Source organism: Macrosteles quadrilineatus, unplaced genomic scaffold (genome assembly GCF_028750875.1).
Source record: "Macrosteles quadrilineatus isolate MER2022 unplaced genomic scaffold, UCM_ALF_1.0 Scaffold_7__1_contigs__length_78375512, whole genome shotgun sequence".
Classification (NCBI taxonomy): Eukaryota; Metazoa; Arthropoda; class Insecta; order Hemiptera; family Cicadellidae; genus Macrosteles; species Macrosteles quadrilineatus.
Genome location: NW_026542600.1, coordinates 15586259 through 15609222, shown reverse-complemented (window position 1 = coordinate 15609222; position 22964 = coordinate 15586259). Strand labels below are relative to the sequence as shown.

Genomic DNA, 22964 nt, shown 5'->3' with positions numbered 1-22964 from the left:
GACCCGAATATTGATAATCTTAACATCTGGTTTGGCATTTTTTACAGTTCCATCTAAACAATAATACAAACGTGTTATCTTTCGGGCCAGTTACTTCATTTCTTAATGTTTACGATAAATCTCTTTCCTATCAGAATTATTTAAGCCAATATTTTAAGTAAGATTAACTGAGTAAAAGTATCTACTTACTCCTGTAAAGCCAATAACGTGCTATTACCAAAAAATTATCCAATACTATTTTCGATTGTTAATAAACATGTTGTAGAACATAAAACGGTTGGTAAACGTGTAGTTATCCCGTTCAGGGAGGTCCTCGTTAATCTTGGTCACCACTCCCTTTCGTCCAAAAGAGATATTCAAGATGCACTTTTTCTTTTTAAGCTTATAAACAATCATCTTGACTCTCATCTCCTAGTGCTCTCTTATTTCGCAGTTTCCTTGGAACACGGTTGTGGGACCTCTTTTGAGTCCCATACAGTTGAGGACCTGCTGAATTCCACCCTCAAACTCCTAGATATTTTTAAGACCTCTTTGCCACTGCCCTTAAGAATTGTGCATGAACTAGTAACGCCCCAATCCCCCATAAAAGATTTAGCCATCTTTATACTTGTTTGTAATTTTAAATGGCCTGTCCTATAAAATCGATAAAATAAAATAAACATCTTGCTACCAAGGTGTCACTATAATCCAATCAAAAACCACTAAAAAGGGTGAATTAAACAACGTACATAGTGTTTAAATATTTTATTTATCTAAAAATGTTACCTCATAACTTAATCACAGACGATATAAAATTAAACTGTCTTTGTGGTATGGAAACACATTTTCGAACATTTATTCACTTGATGGTGGATGGAGTTGTGTGGGATCAGGATTATTGGTTGTTAGGTACAAGTGTGTTACCCAGTACAGTACACAAACTGGCATTCTCTTGTGGTAGTTCGATGAACTTCTTGCAGGGGTAGAGGTTCTGGACGAACTCCAGGGCTGAGCTCAAACACTGCTGGGCCGCTGGGAGGAGGTTGGACACGACGTGGATGGGACCACTGTCAACCTGGCAACCTGGAGAAATATACATTATCAATTCACTTCTTTCATATAAAAATAATAATTTTGTATGAAAGTGATTAAGTGATTTTTTAGGAACAGCTGTCAAAATTCCTGAAACTATTGTGGATTTGCTAGGGATTGAACCCGTATCTCCTGCATGACATTCCGAAACACAAAACTCTTAAGAAACACAACCCAAATCGAAGCGTTGAATACAAAAGGTTTAATGGGCTACATAGCTTATTTATTTGAGTTTTTACTTGTTGGTAGATTGGTAGATTGGTTTATATCGTTGGTTGTATGTAATAAAATACGACTCCACTTCCCGCAATAATTGATATCAGCAAACTGACACGGAAATTCTCCCATTTGCAAGCTTCTGTTACCATAAAATTGAACATCCTACTACTTTTATGAACAACAAAATTTGAAAACTATTATACTAGGTAAACAGAGTTTTTACTATGTGTTTTTAACGGCGAAAATAAAGGCATTGCAGTAACTTTGGAACCGTATTTTTTTGCGTTCGGGGTTGTGTAATTTTGTTTCAGTTTAAACGCACTCCAACATACTAAATTCCAATCAAAATCGTCTTTAAAAATTGAATAAAAAATCCATCAATTCATGGAGAAACCATGGTTTAGTATCCACATATCAAATTTCATCAAAATCCGACCCCAGGAGTCTGTAGTTTTGTTGCTCTGTACACATCCACACACCCAGAGGCACACAGGCATCACTTCGAAAACCACCCATTGAGTTCAGTTGACCCAAAAAATGCATTACCATAAAGCAAGGTTTCTAATCACACAAATCCAGTATTTTCATCAATTATTTATGGCCGAAAATTAAGACGTAAACATAAATACAGCAGTTTCATTGTTAGACATTTCTCATTGTTTTTAGAAATGGTATACTGGTTCAACATTTTATCTATAATTTAAATAGGCCTATAGTTTTACAAGATATTTTAAGTATATTTTTTAGCTCGAACACTGAGCCATAAGAGTGCTACCCCTGCTCATTGATGTTTTAAAGTACTTCTGTGATATAGGTTGAAGATAGATTGGCATGTAAAAAAGAGAGGACCTAGATGTTATGGATGTGATGCATAATTGATTAAAAAATGAATTATATTGAATATCCATTCGAAGAAATACTATCACAATTGACAAATAGTAAAATAATAAATAAACAAAAGTTTAAAAATCGATGTTGATAATCATGTCATAAAAGATATTCAAGAACCTTGCTACTAAATAGGTAATATGTACAAAATACTTACATGGGTTTTCGAAACACCTCTGGAAAACATAAACACCGCAGAGGATGTCAGCGTAAATGATCTCGAACTTGAATCTGCATCCAGATCCTATTGCAGAAATGTTAAATATAAGTAATATTTATATATGAACATAAAATTGGTATCTTAGAAGGACACCATTGATTTGTTTATACATCAGATCAATTAAATTAAATTTATCATCATAATAATTGGGTGGACTTCCGTATCTGTTGGCACAAACAACCGAATGAAAATATCGATTATTCGATTGTTTCATTCGATATATCGTTTGGACGCTAACTAACCAAACGATATATCGAATAATCGATATATTGATCGATATTTTCATTCGGTTGTTTGTGTCAACCGATACAGAAGTCTGCCCTCATAATTTAATAAGTGCAATGGCATTCAGACATTCAACTTAATTTCAGTGTTTAACAAAAATAGTAAGCGGAATTTATTGGAGAAAATTAAAAATAGCATCATTTAGAAGTAATTTTCAGTTTGATTTTAGAATAAAATATGAAACACACTTTCTTGAAACTTGGTATATGAATCTTAACTTGCTTATGGAACTAGTATTGCCCTAATTTATTGTTCTTAATCGAGATGTAAAATTTGACAAAACCGTTATAATTGGTTGTGTAACCCTAGAATGCAGAATGTCACGGTAAGGAAAATCAGATTGCACTCAAATGGCATTTCTATTTCCTCAACAATTTCCACAGGTTTTTGAGGTTTTATTTTAGGCTCAAATTTACCATTAGTAATGAGGGATTTTATCTTGGGCATTTTAAGCTTTATTGTTATCTTATGATAAAATTTTGCCTACACCTTTTTTGTAACGTTTAACTACGGTGCAAAGTATGTTATGCAAGCTAGTATCCATATAAAGATTTGATGATTTTATAAAGTGCTACAAGTCTCAAAATAAACAATTTTGAAACTCATAGGTAAACTAACTCTTAGGACACTTGGTGTATTGAACTGTTTTACAATACGAATAATAAAATACGTTGTATAACAAGTCCAAAATGACAAATATCTTTGTTGAGTATATTTTGTGGTAAAGTTTTGACTAATTGACTAACTGTTAAGTGTTTAAAAGCCTAGGAACAAAAATTTGGGATGTACGACTTTTTGAAAGATTCACATTCAAAATTTGAAAACAATGATGGGTTTGATACAAGACTAATAATTTAATGTTAACTTACTAATTGTCATGCGTAATAAATTAGTTTTCACCTATGAATAAATCGTATTGGTTTTATGAGGGTCTACCATTTGACCGACATGTCAATTGGTCGACGAGCCAGTTGACCGACATTTCAAATAGATAGCTTACTCTAGTCTAAACGTACATGCCAAAAGTATACACTCTATTTTCTTTTGTTCATTATGGTGGTTTATGTTTCTTACACTTTTGTCTTTACATAAACTTGTGCGTTATGTTAAACACTTATAATACATGTTATTGAACAAAAATCTCACCAATGGCTGTGAACTGGTAAGCATCGTTGATGCATTCGATCTCATACTGCCTCTGTTCTACAGTTCCATCTTGGCTAGAACACACCAGATCTAACACTAATAACGTTAAAATTATATTTAGTATTACATAGCTAAATAATAATTGGCAAAATGTTATCATTTATCCGATCAACGTTCAAAGAAGACAGGGCTTAAAATTCTATAGAGTTGCTTTTTTGAATGATTTTTTGTCTCAACACCTAGCAACAACTAGGTGGATAGCTGAGTTATTGTGCTCTCCTAGTATTCAGAAGGTCACTGGTTCGATCCTGAGAAAAGCCGGAAGTTTTTTAAGGTTCGAAACTAGACCCAGCTGGCCTTAATCATTCGGCTTTTAATAAATAATCCTGACTGATGAAGGCTACTCTTAGTCTTCTTAGACACTGTTCAATGTACTGTAAATATGTACTAAAAGAATAATGAGTGTTTGAAATGAAATGAAATGAAATTAGCACTCTTTATATTTTTTATCAAAGTAAATTCCATGTCTATAAGATTGATCGGTTCTTGTTTAATGTGTTATGTTGAAATCATCATAGCTATATATACAAGTTAAAATAATTAAGTCATAATCTATAATGTATCATGTACTAGTACGTTACTAGTCCAGACAAGAGGACGAATGTAAGTTGAAGTTGAGTGCGGGATTACCATACGAGTCCGTTAAACACATTTTGGACGAATAACGTACGAGATTTTTCACCACACTACTCTAAACTAACCTAACAGTAAAAATAAACTGTACAAATCTGTCATATATTCCCAAAGACTAAATGACTAACAATTACTACTCGTAACATAAGAAATTATGTTTTTTCATAACCACTCATTGTCAAATATAATCAGCTGGTTTCCGGTAAAAACTCATTACAGTACAACAGTACGTAATGAAACCTAGTTGACTAAGCAGGTGGTAAACAGCTGTTTTTCGGTCTAAATACCTGTGTGGAAAGTTCGTTAAAACAGCATAGTGTATAGGGAAAACACATTTTTCATAAGTTGAAATGATATTTTTTGGCGATACAGTTGAATAAAATGTAACTTACTATGTTATGATCTGGCCGAATGTGAAGAGAGAGGCCAGATCCAGAAGAGGAACGAAGAGGAAACATACGTTGTCGATGTACGCTCCCTGTGGGCAGTCCTCTACGTACTGGACGTAGAAGAAGGGGTTGAGCGCCAGCTGGAGACAACAACGGAACAATGTTAGTAAATAATACACACTCAAAAACAATCGATTGTCACTGGGAGCGAATTGTTGTTGTTGGCGATTGTCAGGACACCATATTATAGTACACACACAGAAATAAAACATGGAACAATAAGAACAAAAACGCATTAGCATTCTTCCAGGTAGAGAACGAAGAGAAATAGGTTGAGCACATCCTTAAGAGAATAATGGCACAGAAAATATAGTTTAGTGCTTAGACAGCTGAAGAAAATAATGGGACAGTGATACAGTATTCAGAAGAAAATCAAAGAAAATTATTTACAAAAGAAATTTTGAACAACCCTTCATATACTGGATGAGGATGAAGATGTAATCACCTTCTGAAGATAATAATGTCATAAACTTAATGTAAAAGAATATTCAAAGATGATTCTTTCGGGTGAAAAATGGGAACAGTCTTCGAAACATTGGAAGTAGAAGAAGGGGTTAAGCGCCAGCTGGAGACAACAACGGAGCAATGTCAGTAACACACACAAAAATAAATCATATGGAACAATAAATCCCTTAAACTGGTGACAAGTTGAAGGGGAGATACAACTAGCCGTAGGTACAACTAGACGTAGGTACAAGTAGGCGTAGGTACAACTAGTCGTAGGTACAAGTAGTCGTAGGTACAAGTAATCGTAGGTACAACTAGTCGTAGGTACAAATAGACGCAGCCGTATGAGGTACAAGTAGACGGTGGCGTACCCGACTGGTTGTACCTGCAGATTTTTAAGAGGTACAACTAGACGTAGAGACAACTAGACGTCCGCACCATCATCAAGTTGTACCTACAGCTTTGGACGAGGTACAACTAGACGCCTGTCACCAAAATGCAGCAGGTACAACTAGACGCCGGTACAAGTAGACATCGCCCCAACAATAAGAACGAAAACTCATTCAGTGACAACCCGTCCAACAGCATTCAATCAGCTAAAGGATGAAGTGAAATAGGTTGAGCGGTGTTCTTCTCTCCTTAAGAGAATAATGGCACAGTGTCGATGTACACATGAAAACAAGATATAACCATTTATAAAATAACTGTACTACATGTACTTGGTGACGATAAATGGCTTAGACAGCTGAAGAAAATAATAGGACAATGATATTCACAAGAAAAAACAAAGATAATTATTTACAACAAAATTGGATCTCTTGATATTACCGGACGAGGATGAAGAGGATGTCACCTTCTGAAGATAATAATTTCGTGAAGTTAATGGATAAGAATATTCAAAGATAATTCTTTTGGGTGAAAAATGGAAACAATCTTCGAAATTTTGGAAGTAGATGAAGGGTTTGAGTGCCAACTGTTGTTATTGTACAAGGAAATCAAACAGTAGAAATAACCTTCCTCGAGCTAGATCAAGAAGAATATGCTGAGTGCGTTCTGGTTATATTCATTAATGACACATTGTTAATGTTGAAGAAAGGGGTTCAGTGTAGGTGTTGTAGCCTGAATTCAGTACTAGTTTGAGATCAAAATAACTCCACATGAGACGGTACGTTTGACTACAACAAAACCATTCTTTGCGTTGGCACATTTTAATCATCTATGGAACATTCATGATACACAGATACGTAATACTTCGTCTATTCCACGAACTACTTCTTCTTGTTCTTGAGGCTGCTTAGGCATGTTCATAAGGTTGACCTTAAGGTTAAGCAGGCTCATGTCCCCCCTGACGTATCAGCTGTAGAACTAAGTTTAATTTATGACCACGAAAATTCATATAAGAGAGGGACCAATACAACGTACGAAACGATTTTGTTGTAGGTACAAGAAAATCTAAGATGATTATTTCGAGTTGTAAATGTGAACATTCCTCCTGGTTTTAGACTAATAGACTTAATAGAATGATTGTTGTACCAGCCAAAAGTGCATGGTAGTTTTGTCATAAAATAACTAACACACAGCCATTCAATTTAGTACATTTGATTTGATAAAAAATGGCTTATTTATCATTGAAGTTAACTTAATTCTCTACATTTAATTAATAAACTAACTAACTCAACAATGAACAAACTATATTTTACATAACATTTTCAAGTTATTGCGGAATATGCTGATGATTAAAATTAATCTTGTTGGTTATGTTAAGTATTATAAACTGTTATCTCAACTAAATGAGCCCATGGATCCGTAGAATAGTAGAACCCAGAGTAGAACCACTGTTTCAATTCACCCGCCATCAATATGTGAAAAAATAAATGCGATATCAAATGATCCGATAGATATATTATTTAATTATAATTATAAAATATTATTTTACTAACACATCAGAAGTAAGCAAAGTCATAAAAATAATCTAAGAGCTTAAGTTTATGTTTACTGTTTACATTATTGGAAAACTTACCTCTAAAATAGAGAGATCTTCCGGCACTGCGCAACTTCTCTCGACGCAGAGTTCGCAGCATTCGGGGCCCTCACAAACGGGGCATTTCTGGCCCGGGGGAGGGGCAGGGGGCCCTGGCAGTGGGGGCCCAGAAATGTACTGCTGTACGGGCTGTTCTACCACCTGCAGCATTTGATATATTGAAAATCACACATCTTTAATAAACAATAAATGCTGAATTGTATTGATTTCGTCCAAATGAACAGCTGATTGAAGCTTGCCTAGTATTATTAATAAAAGGTTAAATACCTGTAGTACTGTCAGTGATCCTGGATTGAGGTCAGTGACCCAGGTATCGAACCTAAAGGTTCATTTTTCCGTCTCTTACCATCAGTTAAAACCATCCAGTAATGTGTTTTAACTGATTACAACAGCTTGAAAATGAACCTTTAGGTTCGAAACCTGGGTCACTGACCTAAATCCAGGATCACTCACAGTACTACAGGTATTTAACCTTTTATTAGTACAATACGTGATCCAGAGGCTAAACATGTCTTAATATTATTGTTTTATTATTGTTTGGGAAGTTTCTACACCAGTATAAAGTGTTAAGGAAAACCAACTACTTTTAAAGAACGTAGCTTAAACCCATTAGTTTGAAGAGAGGTCAGGGGTCGAACTCGTCATCCTTTTATCTAATTCCGAACCACCAACCTCTAAAAGCGTCACCAAAACATGATTTCAGCTGATTACAGTTTGAGGTTGTTACATACCTCCATATTTCACAGACAGCTCTTGTGTTTTTAGTTATTCAGCATTTGGAAATAAGGTAAACAGTGTATCAAGATATCAACGAGGCAAAGTTTTGTTCAGGATCATAAAAGAAAGAAATACCACATAAATTTGGGAAAAGTAGACAAAAGGCAGTCAATAACGCTTCAGGATTTGGAACCATCCATTTTGGACTATTTTATATGTAATCAAGTGTGATGTAATTAATAAATTAACGATGCAGGATTATACCTAGCTGAGGATAGTAATGTTTACAAAATTTTACAGGTACCCTACAGGTGGATGTTTCAACATAATTACATTACAACCAATATAGACATCGTTTTATATTTTTTCCTAATGCCTGAAATATTTGTAACAATCTTGATTTTTTTAAATGCGTGCATAATTATCTAACTTTAGCTCTCTATTTTCCACATTTTATTTAGATTTATGCAAATCTCCCTGGTAGGTCCAATTACTTATATAAATTTTATTTTTGGAATGTCAAAACACATAAAATTGTCATGTTGTATTTATTCATTGTAATGGATTTTCATGATAAAAGTGATGGTAATTTATTTATAACATCTTGTAGCCCCTTGGACATAGTAGCATTGATTTATATAGTCAATGATAGTAGTGCATTCGGATAAATATGCATTGGATGTGGGATCAACGTATTTTTCTCAGTTTCAAATTGTCAGGGAATCTGGGTATCCGAGGGATTGTATAATGCTTGACATCAAATCTGAAGGCTGCTAGTTCGATTCCAAGCGAGATCATAACTTGATTCAGATGCCATTTTCGTAATTGGGTTACCAATTAATGATTTTATCTAACATAGGTCTACGTTAGATAGTGACATGTCCTGGGTTTGGACCGTTTCCTTGCAAAACATTTAAAATGCCACTGGCCTACAAACTGTCCGCGAGAGTAAAGAAGTCCCTTGAGCCAGAGCGAACGCAGCTATGTTTGGAGGTTATCGCACACTATTTGCAGGCGCTAAGCATCTGCGCGCCTCGCCTCGATGTCTGTAAACAACTGTTGTAAACATAATTACTCATATCATATCTTTGTTTTGGTAAGTGGATTATCATCATGTGGTCACGTCATTTGATTCAGTGCAGTCTCGTGTGTTCGCGTAGTGAGTTCGTTTTGTTTTGGACGGTCCTTGTAGCTATGGATTTAAGAAAACGTGGTGCTACTATACATAGTGGAGAGAGGGATTTAATTAGACGGGTGATCGAGTGTTGTGACAACGAATGTAAAGACAAAAGGTTATTAGTGCCGATAGAAAAGGCAACAGAACGTGCCGCAAACTATTGTAAAGTGTCAGAAAAAACTATTAAACGAATTAGAAAAGCCGGCAAACAAACACCGGATGAAAAACTCTGTACACCCGGGAAAAAACGCAAGAAGGCTGACCACCATAAAGTACAAATAGATAGCTTTGATAGGCGTGTAATCGTAGATGTAATACGCGATTTTTACACGAACAAAACAATTGTCCCTACATGTAAAAAACTATTACCTGTTTTGAGAGAAAGAATAAATTTTAAATGGAGCGAATGGACACTTCGACGTCTCTTAAAAGATATGGGGTTCAAGTGGAAGAAATGTGGTTCCAAAAGAAAATGTTTGATTGAAAGGCCCGACATTGTAAGTAAGACAAAATATACAGTGTCCCACGAAGAGGTTCACACGTTTGATTTTACAAAACTAACCTATTCATTCACCAAAATACAGAGCAGTTTCATAATTTTAAGTTTACAATAATTGTATAAATAAATGTTTGAAATATTTTTAACAATTCCCTATTCGTACCATATGTAAAACATGGCAGCATATTAAATATTTTACCAATTTTCTTCCTATACAAATTACTTTCTTAAATTATTAACTGATTTGTTTTCTGCATTGTAGATTGGCCACTAATTGTTGAACAGCTGTTTTGTTGAATAATATTGCTCAAGTCCTGAAAATATAACATACCCAACGAATTAAAGTTATACCGTTGAACTTACCCTCTCACGTGCAGTTTTTCTAAAACTGTTATCGAGGAATAACTTCTAACTTCTAAACTAACTGTTGAACAAAAGGTAAGGTGTTGTGCGATCATTTAGTAAAGTTACAGAAGCAGTTAGAAAAATTTAGGTTGATTACACATGAGTTAGTCCACATCTAGCAATAACGAAGTGGACAAATATTTTGTTAGAAAATGGTACTGTCGTAAAAACATTTGTTTAATTGTTTCTGGAACGACACCTAAAGCAATATTATTTGCACAACTCTTTAACTTTTTCTTGTACATTAAAACTAATTCCTCGATCTTTAGTTTAATTTAAACTGCACTTGAGAGGGTTAAGTTAAACTTTTATGGTTCAAGCGATATTCTTCAATCAGCTGTTCAACAATATGTGTCAAAACTGCAACGCAGTACATAAACAAATAGAATAAAAACTCAGGAAAGTAATTTTACAAGAATAAAATTGGTAAATGTTTAATATGCCACCATATTGTTTCTACGAATGACAAAAAGCTGAAATTTTCACAAAATATTTTCAAACCATATTTAATAAGATTGTCTACAGTTTAAAAGTGTATAGTTCATAAATGGATAGAAATCGAAAAACTTCTAGTTTTCGTGGGACACCCTGTACACAGACTGCAAAAACATGCACAATCTGTATCATTGGTGTAAATATTATAAACAATGTCTCTCTATGAACATAGTGACAAAAAGATGGTCCATTTATTTTACTTATCTACAAATAAGTTCTTGACTACACCATTAAACATCTCCGCTTGTCTTTTTGACTCTACCATCTTCGACTAGATACAATACCATATCAAGCAAAATAGAATTTAAAAATCAACACAATCTATGGGTAATTTAACCATAAGATCCTTGAGCAATACGCACTTCAGCGGGTTAAAATATATGGCATACTTCTGCATCAACCGGACTACAAGGTAACTATAGACCGAGACAGGGTAGTAATTCAATGTTGTTTGCAAAGGAAAATTTATTGAGTAGGTGTTGTCATAGACAAAAAGAATTAAATATAGTCTGTCAGCCGTGCTTTGGTTACCATGGTTACCATAGGTTCTAGCGCACACCACTGGGAGCACCATGTAGTTACGGCCTACGCACTACGTAACTACACGGCGCTCCCAGCGGTGTGCGCCAGAACCTATGGTAACCATGGTAACCAAAGCACGGCTGACAGTCTATATTTAATTCTTTTTGTCTATGGTATTGTTACTATAACAAATTATTTGTTCGGATGCAAGCGTATATCATTTTTTGAATGATATAGCCTTAAAATTTGCCATATTCATTTGAGAATAGATGTTAGTGAAGCTCATTTAATAAGGTGTAGACTGTAATACTTTTATTAGAAAATTCTGGCAAAGTGACTACCTACTTAAGAGGTTCGTCAGATTCTTTGTTGCAAGGGAGGTGCCCACCTAGGAACATAAATATCACGAGGAACCACCCTCAGTGTACAACCATGCCATGGTGTCCCGGTATATCCGAGCCCCATTAGCTTCGAATTACCAAATGGCCCAATTATCCCCCGGAGGAGTCCTCCAATGTATGAATATGATATCGAGTGCCTAAATACACCAGCTCGTAAGACGGTTAGTCCTTCTAAATCCGTATTTCTATGACTAACAAGATACATGTTTCCTACCTGTGTGTCATGTACAATGGAGAAAACATTCTCGGAGAAACATTGTAAAAGGTTTGATAAAAATGTTCTCTTTTCAATAAAGTGACTGTATCATGCGGGCAACTAGTATGATCATTTCGATAAGCCTGGCCTGGCTGTATGGATTTTAGCCTTAAATCCATCGCTATTAGGATGCTATTTTTTACTTAGAAATGTTAAACTCCTGAAAGGAGTATTGTTGCACTGGAACAATGTAGCGCATCGATCGAAAAAACAACATTTATGCGGGTGGTTTTGATTAAACAAAAAAGAATTACAGCAATAACATCTGTAATAATACAGGGTGATTTGTACTCAGTGTGACAAAATTTTTTTGATGTAAGTACAAAGTAAATGAAGTGTGATGATGCATATCACATGTTCCAAGTCTCAAAATTAGCGTCCCAAAAAATTATTTTATGTTTTTCAAAAATAACCATGCTTTTAAACTTAATACAGCGATTTCTCAATTACCTGTATATGGATTTGAGTAGATAATGTCATTTTCGTGTTCTACATTAAATTTTGAACAAGAATAATGGAAAATGACGGAGGATCAGTTGTAAAAACTCCATTGTAAATAGATTCAAAGATAAAAATTAAGATATTTGATAAAAATTGTAAAAACAATGGTCTATTGCATTTTTCACACCCTGTATACAAGAAAGTGTCGGAATATGTTAAAAACTGCGCCATTTTATAAGCTTTCCAACCATATGCTACACTATTGAGGTTTAGATATTTTTTTGTTTGTTTAGTGGTTTGAATACCAGAAAACAGGGAACTTTTAGCGAATTTCCCTATAGGGAAGTAGCTATTACCGTAGGTGGCATGGTAAGACCTAAGCCCGGGAGCGATTTACTTTTTCATTTTGATGTCCCCAGAGTTCAAAAACACCATTCGTTCAAATTTTTATATATGTATATATATATATATATATATATAGATTTATATATATATATATGTGTCCGTGAACGCGATAACTTGAGTAATTTTTGTCCGATTTTGATGAAATTTGGTTTAAAGGTGTAAAGCGGGATAAACTTGAATGAGTTCGCGAACCAGCATGATCGGACAATGGGAACAGGGCTTTACGGGGGGTTTTATGGGGTAAAAATTGGTTTTTCTCACTTATGACCCTCAAAACACAAAGTTTCCCAATTTCTCTTTATACCTTTTTAAAGAGCTTAAAAAACAAATAATTTAATATATAAAAGTATTTTTGTACGGTTATTGGTAACGGAGAAATTTTAAAAAGTTGTAAATTTAAAATTCCCATGTTATTCTTATGGAGAATATTGTAAAATGTTGTAGTTTGGTTGTTTATGGAAATATTTTGATCAAACTTGGCAAACTTATTTATTTTGTACTAAGCTATTAATATTTTACTAAAAAAAACACTTTATTAGTTTCCTTGTAGCAGCAAACCTAGGTACTCGACCTATAATGTCATTTAAATATATTTAATTGAAAATCAATTCAGACAAATGGAAATTCGCATAGTTGTCAGGTTTGCTGCGACGGGGGTATTTTACTGTTTTTACTGTTCAAGCTGAATCAAAAATACAACTTTTGCTTAATACATGCCGACTTTCGATGTTTTAAATGTTAAAGACACCATGCTTTGTAGTCTTCAAACCATTAAAGCGTACATAAGCAGACATAAACCTCAATAGTGTAGCATATCGTTGGAAAGCTTATAAAATGGCGCAGTTTTTAACATATTCCGACACTTTCTTGTATACAGGGTGTGAAAAATGCAATAGACTATTGTTTTTAAAATTTTTATCAAACATTTTAATTTTTATCTTTGAATCTATTTACAATGGAGTTTTTACAACTGATCCTCCGTCATTTTCTATTATTCTTGTTCAAAATTTAATGTAGAACACGAAAATTACATTATCTACTCAAATCCATATATACAGGTAATTGAGAAATCGCTGTATTAAGTTTAAAAACATGGTTATTTTTGAAAAACATAAAATAATTTTTTGGGAAGCTAATTTTTAGACTTGGAACATTTGATATGCATCATCACACTTCATTTACTTTGTACTTACACCAAAAAAATTTTGTCACACTGAGTACAAATCACCCTGTATAAGTATTTAACAAAAACAGACAAACTGGTATGTCACTAGTTAGTTTGCGTGGCTGACCTTGCTGTCTCTAAAGCAAAGATAAGGATGCAGCTGCGAATGAGTCATGTGCAGGGAACGAAAGATTTGTCTACTTTACTGGTTATTTCACAGCCTTTCAGCAACGATAAGTACACTTAACATTTGCAATAGCATTTGCAATAGCAAAGCTTAACACATTTAGAACGTAATAAAATGTTAAATTATAATTACTATCTACTATTGACCTTATACCATGTTAGGGTTTCTACATCAGCCAATACTGTATACGGTTATTTATTCTGTTTCCTTGTTCAACCAGCTAGGCACGTAATTTTCTTTTTTCTACTGTACTAGAATTTAATGAATCTTTTTGAGCAAATTCGTGCTATAAAAAATAATATGTTTTTAAAATAAAAAGCATGTGAGTATTATAGTGTCCATTACAAATTTTTACCAGTTATTTTAACAACTTTAATAGTGGCATTTTGAGCGTGGGTTGGGATGACTATTGGAGGAGATCTTCTTGAAATTATCCGTAGACACTTCGAGACTCTGTATAAGTTAGCATACTAGTCACAATATTTCATATTTTGGAAATGGAATGTTATATGGATCAAATGAATTCTTCACATGAATGTATAACATAATATGCGTAACGAAATCATTGCATATGCGACAGTTTGGATTTTATCGTTCTATCTAGGGACAGTTAAAACGGCTCTTAGCACACACCTGAAGGTCGATACACACACAGTTCACGTCACAGTTCAGTCACATCAGGCAGGTCACAGTCACAAAAGTTTATTCGTTAATGGTTTTTATTTTGTGCTACCACAGTCATCCGGAGCAGTTCCGTCAGTCAATTTCAGATTTCCCACCGATACATTTGGATTGTTCGGACGCCTGACGGATGCTGACGGTCGTGTATATGTTTGATAATAAAAAAAACAATAATTTGTTATTTAAATAAGTGTGTGTATATTTTAAGTACTGTTTGTATCAATCATCACAATGGACGGTGAAAAATTGATAGAATATTGTGTGTTTATGAACAAATGTTTGACAATAACCTAACTTTGAATAGAATGATGGAACACTGACTGAAACCAACTGACGGACTGTTGGCTGGAATTGCGGATGCGTCTAAGACTGAACTGAGACTGAACTGTGACTGGACTGATGTGTGGTGGTGTGAATCGACCTTAATACTTCCGTTTATTTTTAAGCGTCCAGCTAAACAGTAATCACTATAGTAGAAAATACATGTTCGAGTATATCGGAAGGATATTAGTTCACTCGTCCTACATCACTAGACGTTCTGAATCCCTTTTAACTATAATATGTGGTCTACATTACGTATCACTTTCCTAAACGAATTTTGCCACGGATAAACAATTTTTTTACCAATCAAACAAATAAGCAACCCCTCCAACCCAGTTGGGATCATGATGGAAATCGGGATTTCGGGTGGGGGTGGGTAATTATCGAAAAGAAATGGTAATTTGTGGGAATGCGGGCTAATTCTTAACAGAAAACGGGACTTTCCCTGATGTGGGGAAATTTAGTCAATGTCAACTGAAATTCTAGAGGATTTTTAGAATTGGGTGGATTTGATTATTAAACTCGGAATTAAGTGGGGTCTTTATGATAGAGGATATTTCATTAGAAAACAAATGTCGATTGGTAAATTTGTAACACGTGACTAAATGGAGCTTTGTCCTTTTATTATCGGTCACGGCACAGAGAACATTCTCTGTGGTGCCTGTGGTATGCATATACAGTTATAAAAGATAGCAATTACATGATAATAGTGTAATGAAGTGATTAGGAAGGCCAAGGAATTGAGAAAAAACACTTAAAACAAAAACTGAAGCACCGGAGACGGTGCTCTGTAAAATCCCCCAGAGAAATTAGTTATTCTCTATTAAAATTTTGAGACGCCAAGACATAATTGACACATTAACTTAAAAGACCATGTATTAGGTAATAAAGACATTTGGTCTGTCTTGACACATAAAATGCTGTTATTATAATTGTTCGATACATTAAAATTAATAAAATAAATCATGATTAAAAACGTATAGTCCAGTCAATGAATGATCCAAAAGTAGGTGTAGAGTGCGTGAGCAGGTAACTAAGCGATTCCTTCAGAAACTTGTTCAGGGGGCTTAGGGTGTTAACATACCAAAAGTCCTGACTCCTAGGTGGTGAGCCAGGGGGTGGAGGGGGAAAAAGGGGGGGAGAAAGGTACGCATTTTGGGTTTTTTGATTATATCTCAAAAACTATCAACTTTTTGTATACTATAGTAAATTATAAAATTGAAGAAGATTAAATTTTTTTACAAGAAAAGTATATAATGTGTTTATTTTGGTTCAACAGATTACGAGTTATAACTTATTTAATTAATATCTTATCAAAATACTCCTTCCATAAGAAATACATGTAAATTAGTATGCGAAATGGAGCGAATCCAATTACGCCCAAAGGAAATATAACTGATATTCTGGAAATCTTGACAAAATTTCCAGTAATTTGTCACTTTAATCATGAAATTTTGTCAAAGATTAAAGCGAGGGTGAGCGTTTAAAAACGGGATGATTTGAGGTTTTTTTTATATTTCCAATAAAAAAACACCAAAACTCGACATTTTGTTACCTCGCCCTCGCCTTAATTTTGGATCAATTTTAATGATTAAAGTGTCAAATTACTGGAAATTTTGTCAAGATTTCCAGAATATCAGTTATATTTCATTTGGGCGGATAGGATTCGCCCCATTTCGCATACTCATTTACATGTATTTCTTATGGAAGAAGATTTTAATAAGATATCAATTAAATAAGTTATAACTCGTAATCTGTTGAACCAAAATAAACACATTATATACTTTTCTTGTAGAAAATTTAATCTTCTTCAATTTTATAATTTACTATAGTATACAAAAAGTTGATAGTTTTCGAGATATAATCAAAAAACCCAAAATGCGTACCTTTCTCCCCCCCTTTTTCCCCCCTCCACCCACTGGCTCACCACCTAGGAGTCAGGACTTTTGGTATGTTAACACCCTAAGCCCCCTGAACAAGTTTCTGAAGGAATCGCTTAGTTACCAACTCACGCACTCTACACCTCATTCCTTGACTGGACTAGTAGGGAGAATATTTATTTATTTATTACTTTATTATTGCATGCTGAGACATACTACTATAACTAACTATTAACTATGTGCGTGCTTTTGGTGGGAAATGTTTTTACTCACAACCTGTAGTGTGAGAATCAAGAAGGGTGTGTGTAACTGCATTTTACACCTCCTAATCAAAAATAAATGAAAAGAAATTGTTTAAATTACTCCCCGCCCCCTATTCAGTTAAAAAACACACCCGTTTAAATTACTCCCCGCCCCCTATTCAGTTTAAAAACACCCCCTCTACTCAGTTGGACAGACACAGACCTGGGATTGGTTGTTACATTACTTCAGATCAAGTCAAGTGACCTAAGCCATTAGGGCTCGTGTCGTTTCAGCCATTCAATTATTTTTAGGACTTATTAATTAGGTGTTACCATATCTATATTTGGTTACATTACCTGTTCGACGACGACTTGGGGAGCGCTGACGACGTACGGTGACGGCTGTTGGTAGCTACGGTAGAAGGGGTAGCCAAATGGAGCCGGAATGCCGTAAGGGTCCGCTGTAGCGCTAACGGCCACTGCAGCGACCCACACCAACCAAATCATCCCTACAACAACGGATATCACAATAATGTAACCAGCATCCCATCTATGTAGACCAGATGTTGCCAATAGCCTTCTCTAATACAAGGCCGTGGCGAGACCGAAGTGGCAACGTCGCAATCCTGGCCTACCGAAACAGCTGTAACAATCGTCTGCTATTATCACGACAGTAGGCCGGCGAGTGCGACGTTGCCATATGTTCGCCACGGCCTTGTTTTAGAGGAGACGATGCAATTGTTCATTAAAATAGAGCCGAGTCGAAATAGTCGCCGTCGTGAAGTTCCAATCCCAGTGGTCCAGAGAGCTGAAACGCTGAAACCCTACTGGACTGAGGCTGTTTTAAGACTAACCTTTTCCCCCAAAGTGTGTTGTCACCTCAAATTCTATTTCCTCCCTAGTTTTTGTTACTAAGATAATTCACGTCACCCGAAAAATATATAGTTTACATTTACAATGTCGTCCATTCAGTTTGGCTTTGTTAAAAAGTTGGCATATTTGAAATCTATCTCAAACTTGGCAAATCTATTTATTTTATACTAAGCTATTATTATTTTACTAAAAAGAAAACACACTTAATTGCCCTCCCTGTAGGCAGCAAACCCAGGTACTAGTTTAAATGTTATTTGAATAGATTTAATTGAAAATCAAATCAGGCAAATGGGAATTCGCTTAGTCTGCAGGTTTGCTGCGGCGGTGGTATTATTTTTATGAATACGGCGTTTGGGTTTTTCTTAAGCGGTAAAATATGTAGAATACTTTGCCCATCTATAGAGCTTATACTGTGATTCTTTCTTCTCCAAATGTGATAGTATTGGGCCCGGCTCTTTTAACTGTTAATAAGAAACTAAGTGTGAGGATCCATTCTAAAATACAATACAAAATTCTAAAACCGTATTAAGTTGTTATAAATCATAGAGCATAGAGCTTTTCGTGTTAAATATATTTATAATGTGTGTTTAATTTATGACACTATTTCTGGTACTTACAGAAAAAGTTACTTGAAGGTTTACATCCCATTGTAAATCATTAAAAGGGTTCATAATAACTTTTTAACTCTTAAAAGGGTTAACGTCTAAATTTAGATAGACTACTTAAATGAAAGCTAAAATGACACATTAGTAAAATTAAAATTCATTATTATTTATAACTTGAAAACTAAGATTATCTTATGAACCTTATAAAAACAAGAAGGATTGGTGAAACTGTGAAAGACTAGCTGCAAAAAAGGTAAAAAATACATCTTCTAATAGTGGTACTATATCAGTAATGCATGATTTGATTGAAATGTCTTTACATATTAGCAAGATTGCTTCCCTTGCTACCAAAGCTCGTTCAAAATGTAATAAAATACATTCTAATGTACAAAATTCGTTGTTTTCACCTTCGACGTCTCTAAATCATTTACAACAACACAATTGTATTTCTTAATTCATCTTTCTGAATATTTGAAGTAACTAATTATTAGTCAGGTGAAATGGCTCAAACTATAAAATAGATACTCATATATTAAATAATCAATCAGAGGGGCGAAACCAAAATGTTATGTTTTACAAAAGCGTGGAAACGACAGACAAATCTACTTCCTTCAAAATCCTTTTTAATTTTCTTCCACTAAGAAAAAATAAAATTGATAAAAAAATATTTTTTCACTTAATATTTTTTTGAAATAGAAATAAACTTGGTTATGAAATTAAAAGATGGTAAAACTGTATAATTGCCTTTCTAAATTTCTAAATTTAACCCCGAAGTGGTTATTATGAATACGTTTTAAATTTATCAATCGTTTAACTCTTCTTTATCTGTTGCTGACAAGATATCCTAGACCCAGATTTTATTCATCCAGGACCCTCAGCAACAGAATCTCAAATCCCGAACCCCCCTTTAATTTTTGAAGAAGAAGAAATGCTCAAAAAGTTCTATTTCTTCTATTAAAGATGATCTAGTAATTATCAAGTAAAATTATCTAGTGTCCTTAAATGGAGGGTCAATGTCATTGCCTCTTTGGATTTATTATAATTCTGAGGAAGGAAATAAAATAGTATAGCTTTTTGGGGTATAGTTTTTTGTCTTTCCACCAAATTTTTATTTATACAGTTTGAACGAATGTCAACTACGCTACGCTTTTAAAAATTAGTTTACCTTTCATTAAATATATGCTTGGCTCAAAATAAGCCGGGTTTTAACATCCGTATTAAAAAAATACACACATTATTTATCTTCACGTTTGTTCATAATTAGTGAAAAGATTGTATTAAACATTTTTCCAACGTAATAAGAAAAATCTAGCACTTTTGTAGTGTACTAGGTAAGGACTTCATTTAGATTTAATCGTGATTAATGAATACTATAGTTTAAAGACCCTAGAGACGATGAAGAGCTGGTGTTTTAAAATATATATTACACAATCCAAACACAGACTGTTTAAAATTTAGATCGTCAAAAACTTTTAAGATTATGATGGCAATTTTAATTAGGCTACTGTCATACTTACGAAATAATTATAAATGTTTGGCGTTAGTGACGTAATTTCTCTGTCGGGATATTGGTAACCAACTACTTATCTTCAAGTAAAAATCACTGTTAGAACTACATTTTCGCAGATTGGAGCAAGAATCTAACACAAGTAAAATATCCAAGTCTACTAGAAATTAATAATATACGTATTTTGAATCACGATGTCTTTTTAAAGAACCAATCAAAATTAATAAAAATGAAATAAATAAGCGTTCCGAAAAAATATTAATTCCAATACATTGCACCTTAATTGTTTTGTTAAAAATATGACCTTACTTGTTAACTTTTGATATATTTTTAGAATTTTTTTAATTTAAATAATTCGATAATTTTACCTTGAAGCTGCATTTTATTACATCTTGAACGCGCTTTGGTTGCAAGCGAAGTAATCTTGATAATATTTAAAGACATTTCAATCAAATCATGAATTACAGTAGTACCACTATTAGAAAATGTATTTTTTACCATTACCATATATTTTTAACCGTTGTACCAATGTTTAAAATAATAAATCATGTTCAACATGTGGCAAGCTGGCTTCAAAATTGAAATTTACAATAATTATCGTGTTCCATAGATTCTTTCGTTTTGAAATCCTAATATGTTTATTGAGATAACAGTCAAATGTGGTTTCATTAATGTATATTCCATAAAGATTTTATGTCATCTCGATTTCCAATAAATATATTCACAATACTATTCAAGTAATGTTTTTTAATACTCGGTCGCTATTGACTATTTCTATTTGGCATTATATACATATAAATTACTAGATTGGTCTTTGGAAAGTTTATTGACCGAAAGCAGGTTAGGTTTGATATATCATTTAGAATTTCCAATTTCAACATTACTTCGAAACTTGCTTCCATTGCGTTATAATTTTATCATCACCAAAACTCTAAAACTAAAAAGTATTACTTACGTTGACAAAAACCCCACTGCATTTAACACAGGTTCAAAACATCAATGAAATGTAAACAAACCGGACGATTTGAATATCCACTATATTATGTGGATGAAGACCACCTGATCTATCAGGCTGATACCATAGTTCACCTTCGGATCTAATCCTTTCTTCTTCACCTTGATTACGATTTCACTATAGGGGTAAACATAAAGCCTTACCTTTATCTAATTTTGGCTGATCAACAGAAAATCCTCAACTTGCACCGTGACACGTTTCAGAAAACAGCAGCAAGAGTGTTAATTCCCAGGCAATAAATTGTGTAAACTACGATAGTGTTATTGATAAAGTGTGAAGCAAAAACCATAAATGGCCACAAAACTGTCAGATTGACGATAACACTAGCACAGCGGTACTCGACGGTGGTCGTGCAAGAACTGACTACGAGCTTGCTAATGTATTTACAATCGCAAAAATATTAGACCTTATACAGGGTGAATAAAAAGTCAAGACCCACCCTTATATTTTTCTAAGTAAATATACAGAGATGTCCTTTTGGTGGTCGTGCAATCTTAGCAGGAAGTTTCATTTTATGATTTTGAAATTTTTGAGTGCCTGGTTTTCACCATTCTTTAAGTTTTTGTAAACACTTCAAAATGAGGTGTCACTTAATGGGAGCTTAAATTTAAAATTTTTGAGTGGCCCTCCAAATCACCCCCAAAGTTGATCTTTAGTTGCCCCCAAAGTCTCCCCTTTTGGGGGGCACTCAAAATTTTGAAAACCATAAAATGAAACTTCCTGACAAGGCTGCATGACCATCCAAAGGATCCAAAGGATCTGCTCTCTTTGTGTTGTTATTTACTTAGGAACAAATTAGAGGGAGGGAAATTACTTTTTACTATACAAGAAAATAAATGTAGCAGTAACGTAATGAAACTTTTGACGGGCTACCATTTTGGATAGAAAAGAGATAGCAAACTCTGGTTTTCACAATTCTTTAAGTTTTGTCAACACTTCAAAATGAGGTGTCACTTAATGGGAGTTAAAATTTAAAATTTTTGAGTTGCCCTCCAAATCCCCCCCCCCCTTTTGGGGGACACTCAAAAATTTCAAATTCATAAAATGAAACTTCCTGCTAAGATTGCACGACCACTAAAAGGATATCAACGATACGTATAAAAATATTAGAGAGGGGGGCTTGACTTTTTATTCACCCTGTATATTGGATACAGTGAAAACAGTAATATAGAGGAAATTGAATCGCTTAAGGGGCCTGTATATTTTTATTTGTACAAAAGTAGACCTACATCGCAATTGGGCTTTGACCAACCGGTTAGCCTTATTACAAAGGTTTTAGGCAGGGGTGTTTGGTGAGATATTAAGCCTGAACTCCTGGTTAAAAGGTGCGCAGTTTGACCACTAAAGAGCTCAGTAGTGTAAAGATGTGCCAAGTAGCCAAAATTCATATGTATATTAAAACTATTAACTTTTTAATGGGTTACGCCAGGAAAACCAAACTTTGCACACCCCTATATAGCATAAAAGTGCACTTTTTTGTTGGCATCCCAATTTCGTCCGAAACACCTAAATTTGTTATTTTGGGAGCAGCTTCAAACATCTTTAACGTAATTCTCCATCAAGTGACACCTAATTTTAAAGGCCATCAGTTTAAAAGAATATCGGTGGACACCAGGGGTCCCTTTTACATCCCAACCCAATACAAAATGGCGGTAGTTTGTAGTTTTCAGGGATTACATTTAACAGTTTTGAGGTGCCCAAATATGCTCCA

The 22964-nt window shown here is 34.3% G+C and overlaps 1 protein-coding gene across 1 annotated transcript; it reads right to left on the bottom strand.

Annotated features, from left to right (window-relative positions):
• Positions 1-729: 729 nt before the first annotated feature.
• LOC128998627 (uncharacterized) lies at positions 730-21509 on the bottom strand. Its single transcript, XM_054424847.1, has 7 exons — positions 21397-21509; positions 17611-17762; positions 7439-7600; positions 4915-5051; positions 3830-3903; positions 2336-2422; positions 730-1062 (listed from the first exon to the last, which is right to left on the bottom strand). The coding sequence occupies exons 2-7, from the start codon at positions 17758-17760 to the stop codon at positions 875-877; spliced, it is 798 nt and encodes a 265-aa protein (XP_054280822.1). The 5' UTR covers positions 17761-17762; positions 21397-21509; the 3' UTR covers positions 730-874.
• Positions 21510-22964: the final 1455 nt, after the last annotated feature.